At 48.5% G+C, this 25,936-nt stretch overlaps 1 protein-coding gene across 8 annotated transcripts in view; it reads right to left on the bottom strand.

Annotated features, from left to right (window-relative positions):
* The window catches only part of CAMKK2 (calcium/calmodulin dependent protein kinase kinase 2), a 55,274-nt gene that overhangs the window by 8,793 nt on the left and 20,545 nt on the right, over positions 1 to 25,936 (bottom strand). For 4 of the 8 annotated variants that reach the window (XM_036875012.1, XM_036875011.1, XM_036875015.1 and 1 more), the window contains exons 3-16: positions 25,139 to 25,186; positions 24,431 to 24,484; positions 23,671 to 23,722; positions 20,761 to 20,894; positions 19,050 to 19,086; positions 13,649 to 13,670; positions 13,432 to 13,520; positions 12,097 to 12,296; positions 11,290 to 11,343; positions 8,970 to 9,043; positions 8,796 to 8,883; positions 7,546 to 7,674; positions 2,935 to 3,032; positions 2,354 to 2,396 (exon numbers count right to left, since the gene is read on the bottom strand). In XM_036875012.1, coding sequence (XP_036730907.1) covers positions 2,354 to 2,396; positions 2,935 to 3,032; positions 7,546 to 7,674; positions 8,796 to 8,883; positions 8,970 to 9,043; positions 11,290 to 11,343; positions 12,097 to 12,296; positions 13,432 to 13,520; positions 13,649 to 13,670; positions 19,050 to 19,086; positions 20,761 to 20,894; positions 23,671 to 23,722; positions 24,431 to 24,484; positions 25,139 to 25,186 — 1,122 coding nt within the window. The remainder of the gene's footprint in view (positions 1 to 2,353; positions 2,397 to 2,934; positions 3,033 to 7,545; positions 7,675 to 8,795; positions 8,884 to 8,969; positions 9,044 to 11,289; positions 11,344 to 12,096; positions 12,297 to 13,431; positions 13,521 to 13,648; positions 13,671 to 19,049; positions 19,087 to 20,760; positions 20,895 to 23,670; positions 23,723 to 24,430; positions 24,485 to 25,138; positions 25,187 to 25,936) is intronic. The other 4 variants (XM_036875017.1, XM_036875016.1, XM_036875019.1 and 1 more) reach the window with 4 other exon arrangements.

The following is a 25,936-nucleotide window of genomic DNA, read 5'->3' as shown; positions in this document are numbered from 1 at the left end:
TATACAATGAAGAAAAGACAGTCTCTTCAATAAGTGGTGCTGGGAAAGCTGGACAGCTACATGTAAAAGAATGAAATTAGAACACTCCCTAACACCATACACAAAAATAAACTCAAAATGGATTTGAGACCTAAATGTAAGACCAGACACTATAAAACTCTTAGAGGAAAACATAGGAAGAACACTCTTTGACATAAATCACAGCAAGATCTTTTTTGATCCACCTCCTAGAGTACTGGAAATAAAAACAAAAATAAACAAATGGGACCTAATGAAATTTAAAAGCTTTTGCACAGCAAAGGAAACCATAAACAAGACGAAAAGACAACCCTCAGAATGGGAGAAAATATTTGCAAACGAATCAACGGACAAAGGATTAATCTCCAAAATATATAAACAGCTCATGCAGCTCAATATTAAAGAAACAAACAACCCAATCCAAAAATGGGCAGAAGACCTAAATAGACATTTCTCCAAAGAAGACATACAGATGGCCAAGAAGCACGTGAAAAGCTGCTCAACATCACTAATAATTAGAGAAATGCAAATCAAAACTACAATGAGGTATCACCTCACATCAGTTAGAATGGACATCATCAGAAAATCTACAAACAACAAATGCTGGAGAGGGTGTGGAGAAAAGGGAACCCTCTTGCACTGTTGGTGGGAATGTAAATTGATACAGCCACTATGGAGAACAGTATGGAGGTTCTTTAAAAAACTAAAAATAGAATTATCATATGACCCAGCAATCCCACTACTGGGCATATACCCAGAGAAAACCATAATTCAAAAAGACACATGCACCCCAATGTTCATTGCAGCACTATTTACAAAAGCCAGGTCATGGAAGCAACCTAAATGCCCATCGACAGACGAATGGATAAAGAAGATGTGGTACATATATACAATGGAATATCACTCAGCCATAAAAAGGAACGAAATTGGGTCGTTTGTTGAGACGTGGATGGATCTAGAGACTGTTATACAGAGTGAAGTCAGAAAGAGAAAAACAAATATCGTATATTAACGCATGTATGTGGAACCTAGAAAAATGGTACAGATGAACCGGTTTGCAGGGCAGAAGTTGAGACACAGATGTAGAGAACAAACATATGGACACCAAGGGGGGAAAACTCTGGGGGGGTGGGGATGGTGGTGTGCTGAATTGGGCGATTGGGATTGACATGTATACACTGATGTGTATAAAATTGATGACTAATAAGAACCTGCTGTATAAAAAATAATAATTAAAAAAGAAAAAAAGGAATGAAGTTCTGACACATGCTACATCAGAGATGAACCTTGAAAACATTACGCTGAGTGAAAGAAGCCAGACACAAAGGCCATATACTATATGATTCCATTTATATGAAATGTCCAGAATATGCAAATCTATAGAAACTGACAGTAGATTCGTGCTGGCTGGGGAACGGGGGAGTTGGGTGGTGAGAGGTAAGGGTACAGGGTTTCTTCTTGGGCTAATGGAAATGTTCTAAAACTGATTGTGGTGATGGTCGCACAACTTTGTGAATATATTAAAAACTATTGAATTATACACTCTAAATGGGTATGTGATTTATAGCTCAATAAAGCTGCTTTTAAAACTTAGAAATGGCTGCCTGGAGCTCCCAGCTGATAATGAGGTGGTGAGCTGGGCTCAGTGGGCAGAGTACTGGGACTGCTGTCCTGCCACAGGCACGGGGTGGGGGGCAAGTGGCAGCAGGGGTGCAAGTATTTGTCACCTCAGTCTTACGGGGACAAAAATTCTCATCTGTCCTGGGAGGTGCTGGGACTACTGAGCTGGGTATGTGTTTGGAGGAGGCTGGCTGACTGGTGAAAAGGTCTGGATCCTCCCCAGAGGCAGGGGACTCTCACAGTCATTTGCAACAGGCCGGAAGGGGACTTATTTTCTAGGTCTTAACCCATCAGAGAAGAAAGGGTGGATGCTGGAGAGCCCCAAGGGGGAGCCCCCGAGCGCAGCATGCCCGATCTAGGCTCTGACCGCTGAACCAGAGCAGGGGCTGCCTCGGCTGTGACACAGCTTCAATGCCATTGACGTGCACTGAGCATACGTGGGTGCCCGACTAGGTCTAAGACCTGGGTGAGTTCACAGGCATTCCAGGTGGAGCGCCATGCACCCGCAGCCCCAGCCCGCATGCACAACCCGCTGTCGGGTCCAAGCCCCTGGATGCCCCTCGTTTTCTTCCTGGGTCCGGAGGCCCAAGGTGAGCCTGGGCACAGCAGCCTGGGCTGGAAGGAACGTCCGCCTGGGTGGGGATGCCCCGTGCTCTGCAGCTGCCCCCGCCCCCAGGCCCTGGCAGAGGCTAAGGCACAGGCAGGCAGGCGTTACCTTGGGCTCAGACAGGGGCTCACACTCCCTGGTTGTTTTTTTGCTGGAATCGCCAGAGGGGAGGGAAAAGGGACGTGAGAAGGGACACTTGGGATCCACGGGATTCCTGTCCCCCACCCCAGAGACACTCAGACCCCGAACACCAGCTTCACGGAGCTGTTGCCAGGGCAATCAGGAGCAGGACACCTCTCCGCCGTGAGACATGGGGTCCCATGAGCGAAACTGGCCTTGCTCACCCATCACAGGGACAAAATCCCACCGTCAAGCATGCATGCTTTGGGGTCAAATAGCCTTTCTGATTGTCAACCACTCCCCCACCCTCGTTAAAGTGCAAGTCCCCCTGAGAAAGGTCAAACTTCCCTGTGGATTAGCTGTCAGCAAAGGAGGCGGGCTGAGTCCAGGGTGGGGCAAAACCAAAGCCAGCGGCTGCTCGGGTCTCCCCAGTGTGCCCAGTGGGGCTGGTCTGAGTCTTCCTGGACACGGCCGCTGCAGGGCTGGGCCCACACAGAGTTGGCTGGGCGGGGCTGCCCTGCGTTCAGCCTCCAGCTCCCCACCCGAGAGGAAGGCAGGTGGACACTCACATGAGGTTTCCAGGCGCTGACAGCGAGCGCTCCTCCCGCCGGCTGCCCTCAAACGGGTTCCCGAAGGAGCGTTTTCGTATCATGGTCTTCACCAGGATCTGGAGGAAAGAAGAGGAGGCTCAGCCACCTGGGGGAGATTCCAGGCAACATCCTCCCTCGTGCCACTCCACGAGTCCCGTCTACCTCTTCCTTTCTCCCCACACCCCACCCCCCGCCGCCTGCCAGCTCCCAGGGCTTGTGGCTGATGGCAGGCCTTTGAGAGACACCCACCAGGGATACAGCAGCCAAAGCCATCACCAAGTCTCACTGGCCTGCTCCTCAAATCTCCACGGCTCCCTGGCTGCCAACAAGATAAGGTCTAAACTCCTCAGTCTGACATTCAAGGCCTGGCATAAGCTAGTCTTGGCCTACTCAGCTGCCAGGGGACCCTGTACTCCAGGAGAGCTGGCCTGTACTGTCTGTCCAGTACCCCTGGTACCATCTGTCTCACCTGAGCCATCACTGGACATGCCCTCCTGGCCCATCAACCTGTCTCATCTTCAAGGCCAGGCCTTTATTTTTGGTGAACGCCATCTACAACCAACCCAACAAGTAACCAACTATTGCTTCCAGGTATAATCCTGGGAGGGGGATGGGAGTCACTGCACTTTTAACTGAAATGTAATTCACACAGCATAAAATTCTCCATTTTAAAGTGTACAATTCAACGGTTTTTAGCATATTCACATCACCACTGTCTAATTTCAGAACATTTACATCATCCCGAAAAGAAACCCAGTACCCATTAGCAGTCAGTCCCCATTCCTCCTCCCCACCAGCCCCTGGCAACCACCAATCCACTTTCTGTCTCTATGGTTTGTCTATTCTCATTTCACATAAATGGAATCATTCAGTACGTGGCCTTTGGGGTCTGGCTTCTTTCACTCAGCATAATGTTTTCAAGGTCCATCCACGCTGCAGCACGAATCATTGCTTTATTCCTTTTTATGGCCTGGTAATAATCCTTTGTGTGTATATGCCACATTTTGTTTATGCATTCATCCTTTGGACTGTTTCCACTTCGGGGCTATTGTGACTAATGCTGCTATGAACAATTTGTGTACAAGTTTTTGTGTGGACACTTTCCACACAAAATGTTTTTGTTTCTCTTGGGTGTACACCTAGGAGTGGAATTCTTGGATCATTTGGTAACTCTAAGTTTAACATTTTTAGGAGCTGCCAGACTGTTTTCTACAGTGGCTACACGGTTTTTTACAGTCCCACTAGCAATACAAAATGGTACCAGTTTCTCAGGGGGCTGCATTTTAGCTGAGGATGAGGAACATCTGTCCCAGTCTAAGGAGCTGAGGAAACATCCCAGGACACTGAGGGTGGCCAGTCCGCAGGCTGGTGTGGTGTGATGGCAAGAGAGGTCAGAGGTCCCGAAAGTCCTTTTAAGTCTGAGAGGCACTGGGAGCTGGCATGTCCACTGTCGTGAGTGGGAACGCTTTGGTGTCCCCCACCCCGTCCACCCTAAGACAGGCGGGGTCCGCAGCTTGGCTGGGAAACACCTGCCAGAGGAGGGGATCTTGGGGGAAAAGGTAACATCCCTCCATCACGTCCCTCAGCCACTGCTCAGCTTCCCTCCTCTGCTTTCCAGTCTTCCCTTCAGCCCATCCTTTCTGAAACCCAGATCTGATTCCCTTCCTCCCTGACTTGGTATCTCTCACCCATAGGAGTTTGGAACTTATCCTGTTACCAGCCAGGGAGTCATGGAAGGTTCACGGTGATGCTTTTGGCTGCTGTATTTCATGAAGGAATTTTCAAGGAAGTGGCCTCAACACCCTGTAAGGCTCTGGCCTCCTTCCAAGCAGAGCATGACGCCTCTTCAAGCTGTTTCATGTACTGACTGGGCTTGGGGATTTTTTTTTTTTAAGGGTTTGCTGCTAAAAAGGAAAAAAAAAAGTGTTTAAAAAACCACTAAAAAAAAAAACAAAAAACACTAAAAGGTGGAAACACCCAAATGTCCATCAACTGATGAATGGATAAACAAAATGTGCTCTAGCCATACAATGGAATACTTTTCAGCCCTAAAAAGGAATGACTGGCTACAATGTGGATGAACCTTGAAAACATGATGCTGAGTGAAAGAAACCAAACACAAAAAATCACATACTGTATGATTCCATTTATATGAAATGTCCAGAATAGGCAAATCTATAGAGACAGAAAACAGACTAATGGATGCCAGGGGCTGGGGGGAGGGGAGAACAGAGAGTGAGCACTACTGGGGACGGGGTTTCTTTTGGGATGATGAAAATGTTTCAGAACTACAGAGGTGATGGTTGCACAATATTGTAAATGTACTAAATGCCACTGTATTGTTCACTTTAAGTGGTTAATTTTATGTTACATAAATTCTACCTCAATTTAAAAAAGAAAGAAAAGAGAAACATTGAGCTAGAGAATGAAGGCCGTGCCCCTTGGCAAGCACTCAAGGTCCCTCCCTTGCCAAGGCCCGAGCTCTGTGATTCCTGGAACACACGGGCCTGTTTCCTCTGAGCCTTTGCAGGCACCATTCCCCCCGGTTAGACTGGCCTTCCCAGTCCTCAGGACCCAGCGAGAGGGGCTCCTACCCTGTGGGGCCTCCCACTCCAGCTCCTCTCCCCGCTGGCCTGTCACCGTGTGATGGCACAAGAGGGTGATTCTTTCTTTCCAGATCCATCTTCCTTATGAGGCCGGGAGCCCCATGAGAGCTGCCACTGTCCCTTGCTCACCTCTGTAAGCCCGTGCCCGGCACACCCTGGGTGCCAGGAGGGGGCCTGGACCTCCCCGCTCCAGCCCCTCCTTCTCAGACAGCTGCTGAAGCCCTCACTTCCTCCCTGCCCCCCACAGTCCATTCTCCACGTGGGCCTTCCCAAGGCCAATACTGATCGTGCCGCTCTCCTGAATCAAACCTCTTGGGACCAAGATTTAAACCTCTGCTGTGACCTCAGGACTTGTGTGGTCTGGCCCCACCTCCCATCCAGCCTCATGCCACCCTCCCTTCTTTGCCCTGCTTCAGCCACCCTGGCTTTCTTGAGGTTTCTCACGGACATGATCCCACCAGAGGATCACTGCGTTCGCTGTTCCCTTTTCCAGGAATGCCCTTGCCCTTTACCCTCTCTTGGCCTGATTAACACCCCGCCATCCTCTCAGCGTGCATCTTCCAGGAGGCCTCCTCTAACCCATCACCTGGGCTGCATTCCCCTCTTAGGCGTACCCCTCGCAGCCCCTCTGTTACTTGCATAATTTATTTGTTGGTTCTTTGCCCAGCGTCTGCAGGCGCCGTGTTGGTTGTATTCATCTCTGTATCCCCTGCTCCCAACACAGGCCTGGGGAAACCACTCAGTGTTCAAGAAGTGTTTCCTGAATAATCAATGCCTATTTCAGACCTCTAGGGTCAGACGCCTTCTCCCCAGAATATCCACAACCAGGAACAGAATAACCCAGGGTGGACGCTGGGAGCCCGAGGTCAGCTGCCTTCCCCACGGCAGGCTCAGGACGTGGGTGCAGCGGGTGGATGAGAAGGAGGGGGTGTGTGTGGGTGAGTGTTCAACAGCGAAGACCATGCAGAGGCCCCTGGTCGGGGAGGAGGAGGAAGACGTGAATGGATGCCCCACCCGGGGGCTCAGGTTTTGGAGGGAGAGAGAAAGTACGTGGGGAAGCAGAGGATGAGGTGCAAAGCTGGGAGCGAAGGAGCCAGCACTGGGGGCTCCTAAGGGGGTGGTCACTCGAGGCTGGACACGGCAGAGCCTCCCCTCCCAGAGCCCAGGGCGCTGCCTGCCTGCTGGGGCTGGCGCTGGCCAAACACACCCAGGACTCCCGAGGTGGCCATGGTGGGGCAGCCCACCGGATTCTGCCCCTAGGACTGCAGCCTGGGCCCCAGGGCCCTGAGGGTCCTGGTCTCCCTCTTGGGGCCACACACCCTCTGGGCAGAGGCTTGGCAAGTGGGTGATTCCCTGAGTCTTCGAGGTTGGGCCTGGGGACTCCAATTCTAGCTCCTTCTTCCTGGGTCAGGACCCAAATGTAAGGCCATAAAAGGGGTCCCAGTGGCTCCTGAGCAAACGCCCACCCTCAGAAGTCAGGAAGAGCTTTCTGAGGCATGGGAAGTGGGGGCCCTGCCTCTAGCCCTGGCAGCTGCCCACAGGGCAGAGATGAGACGAGCTCAGTCATCTGCTCTGGGGACTGAAGACCCAGCCAATGGGGAGCCCGTCTTGGAGACCTTGGCTCCAGCTGCCATCCTGGGCACCTGCCCTGGCCCTTCCCCTCCTCCTGTTCCCCTGACACGCTCTGAAAGCGGGAATTCCAGAAGGGGCAGTACAATCCTTAGAGAGGGGCTATCCCTGTCTACAGTAACCTCGGACCTGGCTGTAGACAGAGCTCACGCTAGAAGATGCAGGGGCCACCTGGCCGGATGTGTGACCAAGGCCCAGAGGCTGGTAGCTGTAGGTGAGGGGCAGACCCGGCCATGCCCTGACGTTCAGGCCCAACATCTACCTCTTAGTCGCCCGCCCACGTCCCAGCTCATCCTCGCTGGCCTGCCGCGGGCTCTCTGTCCCTGCTCTCAGGCAGTGGTTTGCCCCACCTTACCACGGTTGCCAGGCTGGGTATGTGTTTGACCGAATTCTCCACCTCCTCTTCTGTCACCTCGACCAGCGTGCAGTTCTCATCCTCCGATGGCAGCGGCTCCGCCCCGTGCCTCGTGACCCAGGGGTGCAGCTTCAACGAATGACAGGAGGGGTGAGGGGCGGGCACAACTGGCTCCCAGGAACCCTGCCTATGAGCGGAGCCAGGGAGGGGACGCGGGAGGGGAGAGGCAGTGGCCTGAGGTCAGGCATGCAAGAGAGCAGGCAAGCCAGGCAGAGGCTGGGGGGTGAGCGAGGTGGGAGGAAATGTGAAACAGACAAAGGACAGAGAATGGGAGGGAGCGACGAGGCCAGAACGTGAGCCGGGCTGGATTCTCCATCTGGCCCCAGGTCTCGGCAGAAGCGCCTGGAATTCGCCATCTGCGTTGCACGGTTGTCTGAGGAGCACCCATCACTCCTCAGCAACTCTCCCTGATGCCTGGAAGGCTCAGCTCGGAGCAGGCACCCATTTCACAGAACGGGAAACAGAGGCATGGGGTGGCACAGGGAGAAGGACACGACCAGGAGAGGACCCAGGCAGAGGTCTGCCCCCCAACCACCTGCCCCTGGGGTCCAAGCCCTTATCTGTAACCTTCTGGGCTGCCCCCTCTTCAACTGCTAGTTAGCTGAGGTGCCTAGGAGTTCCCGAAGCAAATCTCTAGATTTCTTAAAGATCCATGTGTGTGCACGTGCCATTGGCAGGGTTGTAGGGGGTGGATAGGGATCTCTTCTAACAGTGCTTTCTGCAACAGAGTGGAATTCAGCAGGCCGGGGTCAGAGATGGGGGGTCAAAGTGCTCACTAACTTCCTCCCACCCCAACTGTACTTTCTCAAAGGGACAGGCAGGGTCTAAGAAAAGACCCCAGGATTTCAGCAGCCGCGCGGTGGAGCACACAGAAACCTGGTCTGGTCCGGTCTAGGGAGGGTGGATGCCATCACCCCAAGCCGACTGGAGCGAGTGCTAGCTCCTCGGCTGGCAGCGGATCCCACTTCCACAATCACAGTGAACACGAGTCCCAGATCCTCCCCCACAAGCCCCCAGCACCCCAGAGGCCCCAGGACACGGGAGGGCAGTGGTGCCAAGAAGGACGCAGTGCTGTAAACAGAGGGGCGTGGGGCCTGACCGAGGCAGGGTTGAGCCAGACAATTCCAAGCAGAGGACACAGGCTGAGCCTCCAGCACACGCCCCAAGGGGCCGCAGCGGCCCCCAGGTACCTTGATCTCAGGCACCACGATCCTCGACTCGGGGTTCTTGTCCAACATGCGGGTGATCAGGTCCTTCAAGTCCTCGGCTATGTCAGGCCTGGGGATGGGAGATACATCAGGGGTGGAGGACGTCACCAAGGGCTCGGAGAGGAAGGCGACTTGGGGTAGATGGACAATACTCACTGATCTGGAAATTCCAGGGCCTGACTCTTGATCTTACTGTGTAAACACATGATCCGCTCATCCATGAATGGGCACTGCGAAGACAGGTCAGGGACAGGGTGGCCGTCAATGGCTGGCACATCTGTCCTGCAAGGGCAGGCAGCATTCCACATGGGTTGCAGCAGAGAAAGAAACAGCCCAGTGGCCCAATCCAGGGACAAAGCAGATCCCATTCCCCAAAGATCTAAAAGGACCAGGACTGTCTTTCCAGAAGGGCTGGAGCCTTCCTAACCACACTGGCTTTCCTCTGTAGCTGTGCTTTAACTTACCAACTTATACAAAAGCAAACACTCTTTTCACCCACCTGCCAGTTGAACAATAATAATAATACAAAGAACAATACAAAAGACAAAGCAGCAGCAGCTGTGATTTGTGAGGGCTTAGCCTGGACCAGGCCCTGTACTGAGGTTTCTCAGCACCAACATTTCATTTGGCTGTTACCTCTGCCCGGAATGTTCTTCCCACCAACATCTGCGTGGCTTGTTTTCTCCCATCCTTCAGGTGTCTGATCAAAGCTCACCCACTCAGGGGGGCCTTCCGGAGCTCCTGTCTAAAACAGACACCCCCTCCACCTCCATGTGATTTCTCATCATAGCACCTCCCCCTGACATTATATTACATATGTATTTGGGGACTTCCCTGGCGGTCCAGTGGTTAGGATTCCATGCTTCCACTGCAGGGGACACAGGTTCAATCCCTGGTTGGGGAACTAAGATCCGCATATCACATGGTGCGGCCAAAAAAAAAAAAAAAAGAGAGGGTAGGAGGGAGGGAGACGCAAGAAGAAAGAGATATGGGGATATATGTATATGTATAGCTGATTCACTTTGTTATAAAGCAGAAACTAACACGCCATTGTAAAGCAATTATACTCCAATAAAGATGTCAAAAAAAAAAAAAGTATTTGTTCACTGTTTAACTCCTGCACTGGAACATCAGCTCCAAGAGGACAGAGATTTTTGTCTATCTTGCTCACTGCTGACACCCAGTGCCCAGGAACATCGCTGGCACGAAGTAGGGGCTCAGTAAATACCTGCTGAATTAATGAATGCTTGAATTATTTCTGTTGATCCTCTCAGAAGCCATAAAAAGTAGTAAATATTATTCTCATTTTACAGACGAGAAGAAAACAAGCTCAGAGAGGTGCCATGTCCTGGGAAGCACAAAGCCTAGAGCGGGCTGACTCTGAAGCCCATTCATGCATCACCTCCTGGGTGACAAGTTGACGCTTTCGCTTGGTGGAGGGCCTGACCCAGGAGGAGCTCAGGGATAGTGCTGGAAAAAGAAACCTTTATGTGGGGTGCTCAGAACGTTGGAAGAGGTCACAGAAAGTGACCTGGTCCACTCCTGTCCAAGGAAAATGATTTCATTAAGAGCAGTAACGAGATAAGAGTTTGGATTGTGCAGGTGTATCAATTTGACAGAGCTCATTAAATAGTACACTTAAGATCTGCATGTTCCATGATATGTAAATTTTACCCCAAAAGAAAAAAATGAAAACCACCAATAGTGAGCTCTAGCTAATGACTGCACTCTGAAGCATATGTAAGGAGGTACAATTCTTAACAACTTGGCTATATGATTGAAAATTTTCTCATCAAATGTTGGGTGGGGGGAGGAGATTATAAACTCCTTTACTTCCTCATGGGACTAGTTTCTTAAGCTTTCCTCAATAGGTGTACAAGCTCATGAAAAGGAATAATCCTCACTTTTATTGCTCACATAATCAATCTGAACTTCAGAGTTTAAAATAGAAGCCCCTAAATGTCAGTTATATAAAAACAACAAAAGAACAACAACAGAAAGAAGACAAAACAGCACTCCCTAAATCAATAATGCCAAACGGGTTTTAACTTCCATTCCAATTCTATTCCTCCAACAACAGCTTCTAGGAACACTGTTGAGAAGAACATCAAAGCAGTACCAGGCTCAGGAAGAAAGAGTGCAGTTATTGATTAGCGATGCCTATCTCCAGTTTAGGAGAGGGTAGAGGTGGCATATTTGCTGTCCTTGCCCTAAATTCATCAACTACTCTATTTACAACCTCTAGAGCCTCTGCCAATCCTTCTGTTTTAACAGCTCCTTTTTTCACACATATGGCTATCATATACAACTATGTATATTTGGGAAGGCATCTTTTTTCATATTCAGATCTAATTGTGGAAATAAAATGAAATAACTTTTTAAGTGAATAAGTTCTATCTCCCTACAAGGAGAGATAATTATTAATCCAAGGGGGCAACCCACAACACCCAGGATACAGGACACCCCACCCTGTTACCTGGCCAAACACAAAGCAGTACAGCGTCACACCCATGGCCCAAACATCCAGTGCCTGCAAGACAAAGAGCTCCGTGTGAGGGGCCAAGGGGCAGTAAAGGGCATCTAATGCTTTCACCTGTCCAGCATCCAATCCTTCAGTTTTTCTTTGGGGAACCACCTCTTCTTGACTGCTCAGTCCATGGGAGTTTGGGTGGGGCTATTCCTGCTCCCCAAACCCCATGCCTCTGGGTGGGCACATGACCCAGGCCTGGCCAATGAATGAGAGCAACACTTCCCCCAGGCACAGTGATTGGTTCAAGGATGGGCACATGACCCACACTGGGCCAATCAGAGCCAATCCCAGGATTTTCACTGGAGCTCTTCATAAAAAAAAGAAGCTCTTTCTACTGAGGCTGGTAAACTGGTAGAAAGTAGTCTGGAGCTGCTGATGACCATCCACCCGGGGAGGAAACCAATTCAGGAAAACAGAGCTGAGAGGACTTCCCTGGTGGTCCAGTGGTTAAGACTCCACGCTTCCACTGCAGGGGGCCCAGTTTCATCCCTGGCCGGGGAAGTAAGATCCCGCATGCCACGTGGTGCAGACAAAATTTTTTTTAAAAAAAGGAAAACAGAGCTAAGAGATGGAGAGATGATTCATCTTTGAATCCCTGTATCTAGCCAAGCCTGAAAACAAACACACCCCGTTCCTCATTCACATGATCCAATGGATTCACTGTTTAAGCCAGTGAGTTGAGTTTTTGTCACTTACAGCTGAAAGGACCATAACACACGCAGAACTCCTCATTGCAGGCAGGGCCAAACCTACCTTCCCAGAGAAGATCTTCCGGGTCTCCGAGAGCGACTCGGGCGCCATGAAGGCGGGAGTGCCCACGGTGTTAGAGAGGAGGGCGTCGCTGCCCTTGAACTCGTTGCTCACGCCAAAGTCCGCAATCTTGACGTGCCCATCTTCTCCAACCAGCAGGTTGGAAGGTTTGATGTCCCGGTGGATGATCTTCTGGTAGTGTACTGGGGGCGGGATGGGAGAGAGGGGGGCAGGAAAACCACGTGAGGAGCTCCATGTGGCCCACACAGCCCAGAGACACAGGCAGGAGCCTCTCTGTTCTCCCAGGGTCCCAGGCCCTTCCCAGCCTTCCCCTCTCAAACCTGCTGAACACCCACAGCTCTGAAAGATAAGGGGAGTGTCTCTAAGGAAGTTGTCCCATCCTCCAAAGTGAGGAGGGAAACACTGACTGCCAACAGCAGTTGGTAACTGCCTGCTACAGTCTTAAGTCATGAGTGCATGGAGAGTTTTTGTTGAGCTTGGCTCCCAGCTAGAAGCCTCAAGACTTGTGACAAACATCTTTTCATTTACTAATGCCACCACTCAACCTGAACACCAAACCAACAATGACTGGAGCAGGTCAATTTGAAGTGTGAAGCACAACAGGACTGAGGACTTGGCTAACTGCTCCTGCCTGGATGTCAGCTCATGGGAGAGGACAGTCCTATGGTTTGGAAGACCCAACTGCATTTCTGGGGTGATGATGATGAAGATGAAGATGATGATGATGATGGTGATGATGAAATGATGATATTGGTAATAGGAGCAGCAGCTGACTTTGCTGAATGCCCAGTCTGAGGCCTTGCCCTGTGTTAAGTGCTTCCCATTCACCCCATTTCAATCTCACAACAATCCTATGTAATAGGCAAAGGGTATGAGTCAACATGTCTAACAACCAGAAGCAGAAAGGACACCCTGCCAGTCAATACTACTGATGTCCTGGCTGATTTCAGACCTGGCGAGAGATATTTTATTCCCATTTTACAGATGAGGAACTAAGGTTCCAGGAGATTAACAGGATCCCAAGGTTGTTGGGAATAAGGGAAGATGCAAGGCACTTAACAGTGCCTGGGACACATAGAAAGTGCTGGATAAACAGTCACTAACACTATTGCTCTTAATTTTTCTGTGTGGCAGGAAGAAGGGTTTCTGCTCGCAGGGGGCATGGCCCCAGCAGGTCTCTCTGCAGCTCAGACAGTTCTTTTTCCCGCACACCTCCCTGTGCTCCAGGAGGGAAATAAGAAACCCTCCACTTTCCATCCACTACCTGGGAATGCTAAGCACCCCCTGGGTGAGAGTCCTCCCACAGGCCCCACATACAGTACTCGATGCCTTTGATCAGATCCTGGAAATAGAAACGGGCCTGGTCTTCCGAGAGCGGTTTGAGGGTGGGCACTTCCATCACAGGCCTGAAAAGTCGATACATGCATGAAAAGCAAACCAAACACGCTGGCCTTTGCCCTCTCTCACCACCTCACTCAGCTTTGCAACTCAAGAAGCTTCGAGCATCACACCTGCTGGGAATGGGGACACTCACCCTTGGTTGACCAGTTCAAACACTGTAGGATAGAGAAGGGGGTGAATGGTTACACTGGGAATTTGGAAATCCATCTTCCTCCCCCTCCTCCCCAACTCCCAACCACCCCTAGAAACACCAAGAAGCACTGAAACTAACATTGGGGCTGGGGCGAGGAACAGTCCACTGAACCAAAACCATGGAAGGTTCTGCTTTTCTAAGTTCCCATGAGGAGGCTAGGGGTCAGAGATTTCTGGTATCCCTGGGACCCCAGCCTGGCTGAACTTCTAGTCCTCAAACAGTTGAGGACCCTCTACCAGAGAAAACAAAGCAGGAAGATCCGAGACAGGTGGGGGCGGCTCCTGGACTCCTTTCATCTTCCTCTCATACCTGGGGGGTGGGGGCAACTCCCAGGGATCTAACTGATGCTGAACTGTGTCCTCTCACTCACACCCAGGTCCTGAGCCACCTTATGCCAAAGAACAGGTCTAAGGGGACACAACCCAAACGTCAATTTACTTAGGCACAAAGAAGTAGCCCTAGGGGACTTCTGAACTCTAGCAAAGTTTCAATTCAAGAAACAGCAAGAACAGGTATCGATGACCCCTCTCACATTTTCCAAGCTGCCAGGCTACATCAAGAATTGTTGGATAGGACTTCCCTGGTGGCGCAGTGGTTAAGAATCCGCCTGCCAACGCAGGGGACACGGGTTCGATCCCTGGTCCGGGAAGATCTCATATGCCACAGAGCAACTAAGCCCGTGTGCCACAACTACTGAGCCCGCGTGCTGCAACTACTGATGTCCGCGTGCCTAGAGCCCGTGCTCTGCAACAAGAGAAGCCACCACAATGAGAAGCCCGCGCACCACAACAAAGACCCAACGCAGCCAAAAATAAATAAATAAAAAGGATAACATTGTTCCAACTCTTCAGCACTCTGTGGTCAGCTGGCCCGCAAACCCTTTCCTGTGACTCTCAATCCAAACCAAGACTTGGAGCTAGAGGTGGGGGATGGAGATCTCCCCACCACCTCAAAGGCCAACTCATCCTATTCCTCCTAAACGGGCCCTTCTTGACTCACAATCATGTGCGACACACAAATGCCTCACTCCCTGCCAGCTTCCTCCCAGCCCTGTGTATGTGGGGACCGCCCCCCCAACCATCAAGTATTACATAAATCATATTCAGGGAATGCACAGTTTTTTTGTTGTTGGGGAGGTGGGTTATTTTTTGCATTTCTAAAAGTTGAGGTGAAATTTTCAGAAGATTAAACTATTTTAAAATGCATGATTCAGTGGCATTTAGTATTCCACTGCCTCCAGTGAAAGCATCCCCTCTATCTAGTTCCAGAACATTTTCAGCCCCTAAAAAGAAATTCTGTGCCTCCCCCTAGCCCTGGCAACCACTAACCCGCTTTCTGTTTCCATAGATTTGCCTAGTCTGTACATTTCATATACACGGACTCATACGATATGCAACCTTTGGTAACTGGCTTTTTCACTTAGCATGTTTTCAAGGTTCATCCATGTTGTAGCATGTATCAGTACTTTGTTCCTTTTTGTGGCTGTATAATATTCCATGGTGTGGATATGCCACATTTTGTTTATCCATTCATCAACTGATGGACATTTAGGTTATTTCCACATTTTGGCTATTATGAATAATGCTGCTATGAACATTCATGTTAAGTATTTGTGTGGCTATCTGTTTTCAGTTCTTTGGGGTATATACTTAGGAGTGGAATTGCTGGGTCATGTGGTGTAGTTATTTTAATTTTGTTCTGGTTGTACAAATATAAGTGGGAATATGAAGCTGTACCTTAGGAAATGAATAAAACAGCACAGTGGATTTCAAAATCCAGTGGAGAATGACTTTGGAATTGTCTGTTTTCTGGAAGCATCTACCCACATTGGAGCTTCTTATGGAAGAAGGGTTGTTTCAAAGCTTGTCCAAGGGCTGAGGTGGCCAAGGAGAAAGAGCCGGCTCCTCAGACAAAAAGAGGGCTTAAAGGTTCTGACCTGAAAAGGAACTTAACTCCCCCAGGGCCCCACCCTGTTTTCACGTTCATCAACCAGTGTTGGCCAAACCCTAGTTAGGGGAAATCTGCTGTGGCTTCAGGCTGTGGTTAGAAGCAAAAGTAATGGCGCTGAAGGTAAGGCTTCCACCGACAGGAGCGCTGGTCCCCTCAGCTCTCGCTTTCCCACCTTGGTTATGTAAACTTAACTTTCAAGAGCTGCTTCATGAATTTCTGTGCTTCCTCCCAAGCACTATAACTCGGTTGGCATGAGGGAAGCTGGCCTGTTGAAACAGGTCTATTTTCAGTCACTTAGAGTTTAACCGCTCCTGGAGCCAAGCAGTGGTGGAAAGTTTTTAACCCCAAGAAATACCAGTCGTATTCTCTACCCTTTGAGGGTCAGGCCTGCAGTTGCAGAACCCTTGCTGATACCTGCAACCTGGCTTCACACACTGCCCTGTCTGTCCTCACCACACACAGCTGTGGCTGGAAACTAAAAAATAACAGTGTCGGGATTTTTTCAAAACCGCTGGAATCACATACCAAAATCGCATGGCTCCTTCCCACACTGCCACCTCAAGAAGTGAAAAACTCTGTCCATGAAGCTGCCTGGTCCAAAAGGCTTAGGAAACTCTTCTTTGAGGCTTGGGTCACGTTCTTTACACACTCATTCGACTCCTTGGCTCAAAACCCTCAAGGGGTTCCTTTCTCGCTCAGAGTAAAAGGCAAAGTTTTACAATGGTGTGAAATGTCCTCTGCCATCTGGTCTCCACTGTCCTGAACAAATGTCACCTGAGTGAGGCATCTTGAGGAGCCACTCTGTTTTGCAATTCCCCAACCTGGAACTCCTGACTCCTGTGACCCTGCTCAGGTTAGCTTTTTCCCATGATATTGTCACCTTGGAAGCCTATGCCTAATACTTAGGTCTGAGTGTGTCTGTCCATCCTCACCAGAGCAATAAAGTGCCCTGAGGGAGCAGGGGTGGGGGGTTAGGGGGTTGAGTTTCGTTCCTTGAAGAACCTAGAACAGGGCCTGACAAACTGTAATGTTTGTTGAAAGAACAACCCATCTCCTCAGAAACGGCCCAGAGCCATTCGGTGTCAGGTCTGGGGCCCCACGTGAGCAAATTATGCTGGGGATGCCATTCTGGGCCAAAAATAATCTTTTACATTTTATGATTTCTTCTATATTTCCCCAAACTTCACTCATTTGCCTACCATGTTTATAATCTGGCCATATCTATATACCACGTAAACTATTGTTTATTTCACACTTTTCTTTAAATTGACTTAGTGTTAAAACTTTTAGCCTTATCCCGGGTAATAATATCCAGGAAATCATGAGTTTAGCGTGCTGGTTATAGTTTTTCCTATGCAATGATAAATTATATCTAAAAAATTTTTTAAATGTTGGTCCATATACCACCTAAAATCGTCTCATATATTTAAAGTGGTGTTGGTACCACATTTTGAGAAATTATGACTCTGTGATGTTCATATTTTTATTATATGAATGTTTCACAATTTTTTAAAGTTATCATATCTGATGTTGTTTACTGTGTACCTTCTAAAATGTTTCTAAAGGAAGGTTTTTAAAGTTCTAAAATTGGAATATGGCCTGCACACTAGATGCTCTTAAGGAACTGGCATTAACTTTTCCAGGTGCAATAACGGGAGGATTATTGTGATCATGTAGGAGATGCAGGCCAAAATGTTTAGGGGCTGAAGTGTCAAGATGTCTGCTACTTTACTCTTGGGTGGTTCAGCAAAAAAATACAGAGAAATGGATGGGTGGGTGGCTAGACTGATAAAGCAAATATGACAAAAATTACTAACTGTTGAATCTGGGCGGTAGGTAAACAGGTACTCATCGTACTCTTCTTTCAACTTTAACATTTTTCATAATAAAAACCTGGGTGGGGGAGGTGATGAAAAATAAAATGTCCTAAGCAACAACAGCATCCTTGGAATTGAACCATGGCAACTACTTTAGGGGAAATTGAGCTCTGAGCTCTAGTTCCAAACCAGACCCATTATTTATGATTAACCACTCCCTGTGCAGCAAAGGATCACCCTGTGCTCATCCAGGAGACAGGCTGGGCTTGGCCCTGCCCATACCACTCATCTCCTTAATACCCCTCCCGGCTGTCATCTGTACCCGCGCGAAATGCATACACTAGTCTGAACGCCTACCCAAGCCAGACAACCGTGGGACACGTGACCTGTTGATCACGCCTTCCTGGGCCTGAGAGTCTGCTGTCCAGCTTTGAATTAGTCCTGCACTTCCTTCCCTCATCAGCACTTATGCTGGGAACTGACTGAGAACTGCCCCATGTCCTCATCATTTTTTAAAAACGAGGTCTCTGAGGACATACCTGAGTCCTTCCATTTCAGTGTGCAGGGCCCAGACTCTTCAATGGCCCCTCAAGGCTCCAAATGCCCCATCATGGCCTCCCAGGCCCTCCATCTTCATCCCCACCCCGTCTCCCTGGTTTTCTCTGCTGCAGCCACATTTTTCTCAAACACACTAAGCTCTCACCAGCCTTGGGGCCTCTGTACCTGCTGTTTCCTCTGCCTGGAATGCTCTTCCTCAGATGCAACAGGGCTGTGTCCTTGATATTCAGGTGCTAAATGGTCACCTCTTTTCTGCCATGGCCCCTCCATCTCTCTCTCACATCACCCTGTTTAATCTTCTTCAGAGTATCTATCTGAAGTTGATTATCTGCTTTATTTACAGTCATCCCTCGGGATCCATGGGGAATTGGTTCCAGGAAGCCCCATGGGTACCAAAATCCACAGATGCTCAAGTTCCTTATATGAAATGGTGTAGTATTTGCATATAACCCATGCACATCCTCCCCTATACTTTAAATCATCTCTAGATTACTTATAATATCGAATACAATATAAATGCTATGTAAATAGTTGCCAGTGCAATTTTACTTTTTGCAAATTCAAGTTTTACTTTTTGGAACATTCTGAAATTTTTTCTTTTTAATATTTTCGATCCACATTTGGTTGAATCTGCAGATGCAGAACCTGTGGACACGGAGGGCCGACTGTAGTTGTTGACTATCTGTCTTCCCTGACTAGAATACCAGCTTCATAAGAGCAAGGGCCTCATCTTTCGTACTCATCCCTGCATCCTTCGTGCCTAGAATGGTGTCCAACACACAGTAGGTACTCAATAAATATCTGCAAATGGATGAATAGGACACCCAGATAAATTCCCAGCAAGAACTCCTTTACACCTCCTGCTTTGAACCAGGGGTGCAGCCTTCTGTGTGGGGCCCAGTTGGAGCAGGAAAGGGTGGGAGATGCCAGGGGCAGGGGATGCCTGGAGAGCACCCCTGGGCTTTGGCAGGAGCAGCTGCCTGAGCAAGGGTGGCAGGAAGCAAGGGCTCTCTTACCCATGTACAGATGGTCCTCATTGGGGTCGTCCAGGACCTGTTGGCATAGCCACATGGAACAGGCCGGAGATGAGGAGCAGGAGAGAGGAAGAGGGAGAAAAGGTATGAGCAGGGAGGAAGCATCTCCACATGACTGCATTTGCCAATGGGAGGGCTGAGCTTTCCACTGTTTTTCCTAGTTAAGATGAAGGGCACAGGAAAAAACCCAGAGTGCGTGATCCAAATGGCCATCTGGAAAATAAGCGCGTTCTAGCCAAATCCTCAAGGGTCCTAAATACCCAGAAAGGAGGTTATGAAAAGGAGGGGGCAGATGCCTCCCCTGGAAAATGTCTCAGCTTGAATAAGAATCCCACCTGTCTCCTAGGAGACGATGGACTGGTCATCAGGGTGAAAATTCAAATCCTGTCCCCATTCCCTCTGCCCTGGCAGGAAATGATGTCTCCCTGCCTGGAACTGCCACAGCACTTTCTTTCTCTCTTTTACAGCCTTCCTGCTTTCATTTTATCACTATTTCTATCTTCCTCTCTCCAAAGGGCAGGCACCATATTGTATGCACCTTGGTTGCCTCCTTGGTGCCCTGTAACAGGACTAGGCACCTAGTAGGTGCTCAGGAAATGTCTGATGAATGAATGAACAGGCAAGCTGGCAAAGAGTCTTGTTGGGTGGGGAGCCCACACACCACAAGGCACAAGGGAGAAGGGAGATCCTGCCAGGACCTAGACACATGCGCTAACCAAGTGCCCTCGGGCTTCCTCTAAGATGGCCAACTCAAGCATCAGAGAGTTAAAATTGTGAAACTCGGTGTGACAGGTGGAGATAGCCTGCAGCCACCATCTCTCTTCTTTTGGGAAGAAACAAAGACAGACTCCTTGGCTAGACTGGTCCTCCCACCTCTTCCCATACCACACTCACCTTGCCTAGTCATCTAAGAGCCACAGGACAAGAGCCCTGAGAAAGGGATGCATCCTAGGCAGAGGCCTGGGACAGCCAACCTGGAACCCTAAGCCCTGCCCTTCGAGGAAAAGTCAGACCCAGGCACTGGCCTACCTAGAGTTCTGTTATTTTTCTTTGAAAAAATCACTTACGTTAATGTGTAGGATTATTGTTGTTTTTAAATGAATTTAAAAATTGTTTAGCTTCTCAGTTTTAAATTCTAATGTGATAAATATTAATAAACATAACCCCCGTAAGCAAAAGTTTTCTGCATTCTTCAATTATTTTTAAGAGCATAAAAGGGTCTTGAGACCAAAAAGTGTGAGAACTGCTGATCTAGAGCAGGGGTTGGCAAATTACAGCGTACAGGCCAAATCTGGCCCTCCCGTTTCTGTAAGTAAAGTTTTATCGAAACACAGCCAGGTCCATTTGTTTACATGCAAATGGCTGCTTTTGTGCTACAACTACACATATGTATAGCACAAGGAGAACCAGCTCCAAAAAGAGAGAAACAGGTGAAGGGCAAGCCTCAGTATCCCTCTGAGCCTCAATTCCTTCGTCTATAAAATGGAAGTAATAGTCTAAGCGACGGGTGAGGATTACACAAAATAACAGGGTGAAGGAGCCTGGAGAAATAACTACCACTCAGCCCTGCAACAGGCTGTTTGATGTGATGTGGCTCTCCCTGGAAACCAGTGGTATGGCATTTTGATAATAACAGAGACAGGGCTGGACCATCACCATTCCTCCCTCTCTCCTCCGTGTCTCCCCACCTCACCTCCACCAGCTTCACCACGTTGGGGTGGTCCAGCTTCTTGAGGATGGCAATTTCCTGGTACACCTGCTCAATGGGGCCCCTGGGCTGGATGCAGCCCCTGGGGGCTGGCCGGGTCCCTCGGGGAGGGGGGCGACCTGGAGGAGACATGAACCATCCCAGAGTCAGGGCAAAGAACTTTCCTCTGCAGAGGGGGACTGTAGGCAGGACAAATGAAGTGGGGGGCTCTCAGAAGGGCTGGAATGGCTGATGCCACAGGGGGCTTTATTTACTTATTTATTTATTTTGGCTGCGTTGGTTCTTCGATGCTGCACGCGGGCTTTCTCTAGTTGCAGCGAGCGGGAGCTACTCTTCTTTGTGGTGCACAGGCCTCTCACTGCAGTGGCTTCTCTTGTTGCAGAGCATGGGCTCTAGGCACACAGGCTTCAGCAGTTGCAGCACGTGGACCCAGTAGTTGCGGCACGCAGGCCCTAGAGCATGTGGGCTTCAGTAGACGTAGGGCACTGGCTCAGTAGTTGTGGGATCTTCCCGGAGCAGAGATCGAACCTGTGTCCCCTGCACTGGCAGGCAGATTCTTAATCACTGGGGCTCTAAAAGCCCCACCAGGGGCTTTAAACAGCCTTCTCTTCATCTGACTCCTCTGCTGCTGGAAACTAGTGACGCTGGAGACCCAGTCCCCTTGCCCAGCCTTCTGTTAATTCTCTCCTTCCTGTCCCATTCCCCAGGCCACAGTGAGAATCAAGAGTTCACTGAGGTACAAGGAAAAGAAGTCTGAGGTCTAGTTCAGCAATCTCAATATTCCCCTCTCTGGGGCTCGGTTTTCCCACTCCATAAGATGGACAAAAACATTATCCTTCACCTCCATAACTCATGGAAGTAGCAGAGATATAAAATAAAGTCCAGGATAGGAAAAGAAGTAAGAGCTGATGAGAGAAAAAACAAAGGACTTGCTTGGCCCTGCAGTGACTGATAGTCAAAAGGTCACAGTGATGGAAAGGTCCACAGTCAAAACACTTGCACTGCATGTTATATGTAAGTAAGGATCTAAGTGTGACTAACAGAACAGAATGTGGATGTGTCAGCCTTGGAAAAGTAAAAGCAGAGGTGCAGGTGTCAGAGTGGGATGTGAACAGAGGCAAGGCAAGGTCAAAGGAAAGATACTTGCTGCATCTGCTGTAACAAGGGAGAAAGTGACAAGGGTAGTAACAACAAAGGAGCTGAACATTGTGGTATCACCTCATTGCCTGGTTAGGGAAAGGGAGGAAGGGAGTGGTTTAAGTCATCCTCAGAGCAAGTCAGAAGTAAATGTCAAAAACTAATAAATCAAGAAATAATGGCACAAGGATATTATCTGGCTCAGAGTTCAGATAAGAAGGATAAACCAGGGTCCTGGTGATAGGACAGGGTTTTGGGATTTATGTTTCTTCTTATCTACTTTCTCTTTTCAGCTCAAGCCAACATTCTGCTCAGCACTGCTGGCAGGGAGCTCATGCTGGAGCAGCATATGTTCACCTACACCTGATCACGTGCAGTAACTACCAGCTGCTAAAAGAGCTAAAAGTGGGGGCTGCCTACAGGGAGAGGGAGGAGTACAGCAAGAAACTGTTGATCTCCATTATACACCCTTCTGTTCTTTTGCATTTTTGTAGATATAATTGAAATACCTTATGGTATTTCAATTTTTTCAATTCATCATTTTAAAATATATAATTTAATGGTTTTTAGTACATTCACAAGGTTGTGAAACCATCACCACTAGGTCTTTTTTTTTTTTTTTTTTTTTAATTTTTGGCTGCATTGGGTCTTGCTGCACGCAGGCTTTCTCTCTAGTTGTGGCGAGCAGGGGCTACCCTTCGTTGCAGCACGCGGGCTTCTCACTGCAGTGGCTTCTCTTGTGGAGCACGGGCTCTAGGCGCACGGGCTTCAGTAGTTGCAGCACGCAGGCTCAGTAGTTGCGGCACGCGGGCCCTACAGTGCACAGGCTTCAGTAGCTGAGGCGTGTGGGCTCAGTAGTTGAGGCACACAGGCTCTAGGTGCACGGGCTTCAGTAGTTGTGGCTCATGGGCTCTAGAGCACAGGCTCGGTAGTTGTGGCGCACGGGCTTAGTTGCTCTGTGGCATGTGGGATCTTCCCGGAGCAGGGATCGAACCCGTGTCCCCTGCATTGGCAGGCGGATTCTTAACCACTGTGCCACCAGGGAAGTCCCTCACCATTAAGTCTTGAACATTTTCAACCCCCCCACAAAAAAACCCATACCTATTAGCAGTCAGTCCCCACTCCCTTTTAACCCTAGCCCCTGGAAATCACTAATCTGCTGTCTCTGTGGATTTACCTATTCCGGACATTTCATATAAGTGGAATCATACAATATGTGGCCTTTTTTGTCTGGCTTCTTTCATTTACCATCATGTTTTCAAGGTCATCTGCGTTGCAGCATGTATCAGAATTTCATTTCTTTTTATGGCTGAATAATATTCCATTGACTAGACAGACCACCTTTTGTTTATTCATTCATCCGTTGACAGACATTTGGGGTTGTTTCTACATTTTGGCTATTATGAAGAGTGCTACTATGAGCCTTCATGTACGAGCATGTGTGAACATGTGTGTTCAATTCTCTTGGGTATATATGCCTAGGAGCAGAATTGCTGGGTCATACGGTGACAGCATGTTTAACTTTTTGAGGAACAGTCAAACTGTTTTCCTCTGAGGGATTTTTTTTTACTTGATACCTATATTATTTCAATAAATATTTTTAAAAGAAAATGAATTTAAAACGTCAGCAGGAGGCCCAACGCTGTCTTAGGGGAATCCACCCAGGACACCTCTGCAGGGGACACCATTCAGTGGGTCTTCTCTGTATTGCCCCAGCCCCTGCACCTAAGAACAAAGGCCCTGGCCCAACAAACTCACGTGGAAAGCCCGCCTGTCGGATCAGTTTCTTTTTGGACAGCACCTTCATTGCCTGTGGGAGGAAAGACCCCATGTCCTGGTTAAAATGGGGAGGAGGGTGGAAGGAGAGTTCCTTCCACTCCTAGGCCTGCCCAAGCTGTCAGTGCCCCAGCAGCCGCAGGACAATGTAGTGAGCACCTTGTCACTGGAATGGGTCAACTCCATGGGTTGTGTGGAAGCTGGAGTCCTGGGGTCCCTCCAGGCCAGAGGGTACTTCCAAGGTTCCAGGTCAGCTCTCCCAGCTGGGAGGCCACAAACCTTGGGATTCGTTACCACTGAATCAAGACACAAGTGAGGTGGAGTGATGGGCAAGGGACATTTTACACGTGGGGAAACTGAGGTTCAGCATTTATGTCACTTGTCCAAGGACACATAATTGGCACATGGGAGAGCAAGGATTTGAACCCATATTGGACTGATTTCAAAGTCTCAGCCACAGGGCAGTTTGTCTCACTACCACCCAGTTCTTAGTGCTATGGAGGATGTAGAAAGGGTAGCCCGGAGTAAGGATATGAGACGTTTGCTTAATTTATTCACTCAATCTTCCTGAGCCAATCACTTCACCTTCCCATTTCCCCACTTCCTTCCTAATGCACAGAATAAACATGACCTAAGAATAAAATGAGACAACAGCTAAGAAAACCTTCCAGGAAGGCAAGTGCTGGAAAGGAGTCTTTTTCTTTGGACAAGGATGGGGAGGAAGGGGGATGTGGATACTCACGTAGTACGTATTGTCATTTTCATTGTAGGCCAGCTTGACCACGCCATAGGAGCCCTGGATAAAGGGAGATGCCTGTGACATACTATTCAGAAGTTATGATCTGCAAAATGAGGACCCTAATACAGAGCTTGCAAACTGGCAGCCCATTGGCAAAATCCATCCTGTATGTTGCTGGATCTGCAGTTTTTAGAAAGTTTGAATTGGTGGCCAACATTATAAAACAGGTCAGATATAAAAATCCAGATTCTGATATGGATATGGAGCCATAATCATTTCCATATGTTAACAGTTTGCCACAGTCCTCACCACTCCCTACTGTCTTATACCTAGCATGTTTTCCTCATTTATATTATTCACTTGTTCTCTATTGGCATTTGAGTTTTTGACCCTTGCAATGATACTGCCCATTGGCTGATATAAAAGCAAAAACAGATGTGAGAGTACCTTAAGGAGAAAAAAAGCCAACACCAATGTTGGTGATATGGAATTTCCCTGCAAGCTTTGTGAGCTTTTGTAGAAACACAGTACGATGTAAAAACAAAACAAAATAAAACAAAACAGATGGACCATAAATGACAAAACCCTCCCCCTCCCAGCCTCATCTCCAAGGACTCGTCTCCCACTCCCAAATCTAGTGGGGTTCCCTCCACAGTATCCAAGACATCCTTGGTAGGTATGGAAAACCAGCCTGGCTCCTGGGATATTTACCTTTCCAATTTCGTCCTTCAGTGTGTACTGATTCAGCTGTACACAATCCTGGAAAAGAAGTAGAAACACATAGAATATGAATTGTAAGTTTGCAGTTAGATACATTTTTCAGAAACTGAAGTTTGCAGCTAGATACATTTTTCACAAACTTAACAAACCAAAACAAACAAACCTTAACCAGGCCCCAAATCAAGAAAGGGAACATTCCCAGCGCCCCAGAAGCATCTCCCATATACTGGCCCCTGTCCAGGGTGACCACTATCCTGACTTCTACCAGCACAGTTGTTGTTGGTTTTTTTTTTTCCTTTGGCTGTGCCATGCAGCATGTAGGAGTTTAGTTCCCAGACCAGGGATTGAACCCATGCCCCCTGCAGTGGAAGCTTGGAGTATTAACCACTGGATTGCCAGGGAAGTCTCTACCGGCACAGCTTTTGCACATTGTAAGAGCGTAATGATATAGTATGTACTCTTTTAATACCCATTTTAAAGGTTCTTCCCACTTTTAAAAAGTTTATTTATTTTTTAAAAGTTAATTTAAAACTAAACAATAATCCATGACTGTGTTATCCTGTAAAAAATGTAAAGTGATACAAGAGGAGAAAATCTGAATGTCCTTAGCGTAAACAAAAGTTTCTTAACAGTTTCTCAAAAGTTCTTTTTTGTATAAAAAAAGTGCAAAATATAAAAGGAAACAAATGATTGGATTTCAATCAAAATTAAAACTTTTGCTCTTTGAAACACTACTAAGAAAAAAAAGGTAAGCCACAGACTGAGAGAAACTATTTGCAACACTTACAG

Source organism: Balaenoptera musculus, chromosome 14 (genome assembly GCF_009873245.2).
Source record: "Balaenoptera musculus isolate JJ_BM4_2016_0621 chromosome 14, mBalMus1.pri.v3, whole genome shotgun sequence".
Classification (NCBI taxonomy): domain Eukaryota; kingdom Metazoa; phylum Chordata; class Mammalia; order Artiodactyla; family Balaenopteridae; genus Balaenoptera; species Balaenoptera musculus.
This window is presented reverse-complemented; position numbering and strand designations above follow the sequence as displayed.